Here is a 1,697-nt window from a genome sequence, read left to right as displayed (position 1 = left end):
TCAGCAGGGCCAAAGAGTAAATTATCTCAATCTGGTTAGATAAGGCCAGTAAATATTTTTTTATTATTATTTCTGAATGGTAAAATATCTGTTTACAAGCTTTCCTCCACAAGCCTGTGTGTCTACATGTGTACATAGGTGGGAGGGGGCCACATAGACCAAAGCCATTTTCTTGCATCAGTGTGAGGGCTATTAATTCTTCCATGCAAGGGTAGGCTGAGAATGCCTTTGCTCAGGGAGGTAATTTGTGCTGTATCTAGCATTGGTGTGAACTCTCTAAATAGTGGAAAAAGAATGTTGATCCAGTCATAGAGGAGAAATCCTCTTCATAAAATACGAGATATTCTAGTGCCGGAGCAGAGAAAGCTAAATTATACATCAGAGTAAAAGGTCAAAAGGAGTTCAAGGCTGATTTCTATAATCTCTCCACAGATTTTCTTCTTGCAAATGCAACAGCATTCATTCTTGGATGCATTGGTTAAAAGTAGCTTGCAGAAATCCTATGAAAATACCTTAAAAAAAATCTGGTAAGAAAATTATATACCTGAAGCCCTTCTCTCACAGCTTCCAAAAGATACGGCACCAGGGAATAGTTCCAGAGGTCTGTGAACCACACTCTGGAGCCATCAACGTCCATAGGGCAAGGGAGGAAGAGGCGGGGACCTGAAAAATCAAGTTGTGTGTTAAAAAGAGTAGAGCTAGGGAACACATTAAAAACAATCCTCACAGAATTAAAAAAAAATAGTACTGGTGCAAACTCACGTGAAGAGAATGTTAATATGGGACTAGAATAACGAAGCTATCAGCCTCCTATTATTAAAAATGATCTAGTGTCATTTTATCCAACTCTAGGACCTGATGAACACTTAGAAGTTTTACAGGCAAAGCTATGGTAAAAGATTATTTCTTTGCTAACATAGCTATTCCACTAAATATGTACATGTATACCCCTGACCTGCTAGTTGCCTGAACTTACTGATCAAGTGTTTTCATTGCTGTAATTTGCTGCAGTGTGAAAGCAGAGAAAAAACTAAGCTTAGAAGGATTGCTACTGATGTAATTTTTTTGTAAATTTAACTTCAAAAAATTATCATAATTTCCTTGAAAATCTTTAGCAACCAAGGCAGAAATACCAGGAAATACATACTCACTCATTAAACTTTCCATTTTCATTTCAATCTTGCTGGTAAACAGATAAGTTCCCCACACTGATATTGTATTTGCCATTGAGAGATGACAGCTTTAAACCCCATAATATATCCTTTATAAATCTCTAAAATGCTCAGCCTGCATCCTTATTTCAAACCACTCCAGCAATGGACTCACCAATGGTTACATCTGAAGAGCTGTGTGTTTCCAGGAAGCTGTTGAGATGATGCCATGTTTTGGGGATCCAGTCAATGATTTTGATGAGCTCATTATTGCGCATGTTCCTTTCTATTTCAGTCTCAATCAGTTTCCTTCTCAGGTATCTGCCCAAGAAACCTTTAACAGGCTCTGTGTGATTAGCACACAGCACCCACCTGGGTAGAAAGGATAAAGGTCAAGCAACAATGAATAGCAAATAGACAATTTCTCCCTAAACATATAGATGAAGGTGATGTCATTAGTTTCTGAGTTTCATCAGTCAACAATTATAAAACTGGTCCAATAAAACACATTCTTGCCCACTGCTACAATACAATTATTACAGGCTG

At 37.8% G+C, this 1,697-nt stretch overlaps 1 protein-coding gene across 1 annotated transcript in view; it reads right to left on the bottom strand.

Moving 5' to 3' along the window:
- The window catches only part of NAV3 (neuron navigator 3), a 69,175-nt gene that overhangs the window by 7,638 nt on the left and 59,840 nt on the right, over positions 1 to 1,697 (bottom strand). Inside the window, exons 26-27 of the mRNA XM_009864387.1 lie at positions 1,327 to 1,523; positions 545 to 663 (exon numbers count right to left, since the gene is read on the bottom strand). Of these exons, the coding sequence (XP_009862689.1) occupies positions 545 to 663; positions 1,327 to 1,523 (316 nt within the window). The remainder of the gene's footprint in view (positions 1 to 544; positions 664 to 1,326; positions 1,524 to 1,697) is intronic.

The sequence above is a fragment of the Apaloderma vittatum genome, unplaced genomic scaffold (assembly GCF_000703405.1).
Source record: "Apaloderma vittatum isolate BGI_N311 unplaced genomic scaffold, ASM70340v1 scaffold3102, whole genome shotgun sequence".
In the NCBI taxonomy this organism is placed as follows: Eukaryota; Metazoa; Chordata; class Aves; order Trogoniformes; family Trogonidae; genus Apaloderma; species Apaloderma vittatum.
The sequence above is the reverse complement of the archived record's forward strand: the minus strand, read 5'-3'. Positions and strand labels throughout refer to the sequence as shown.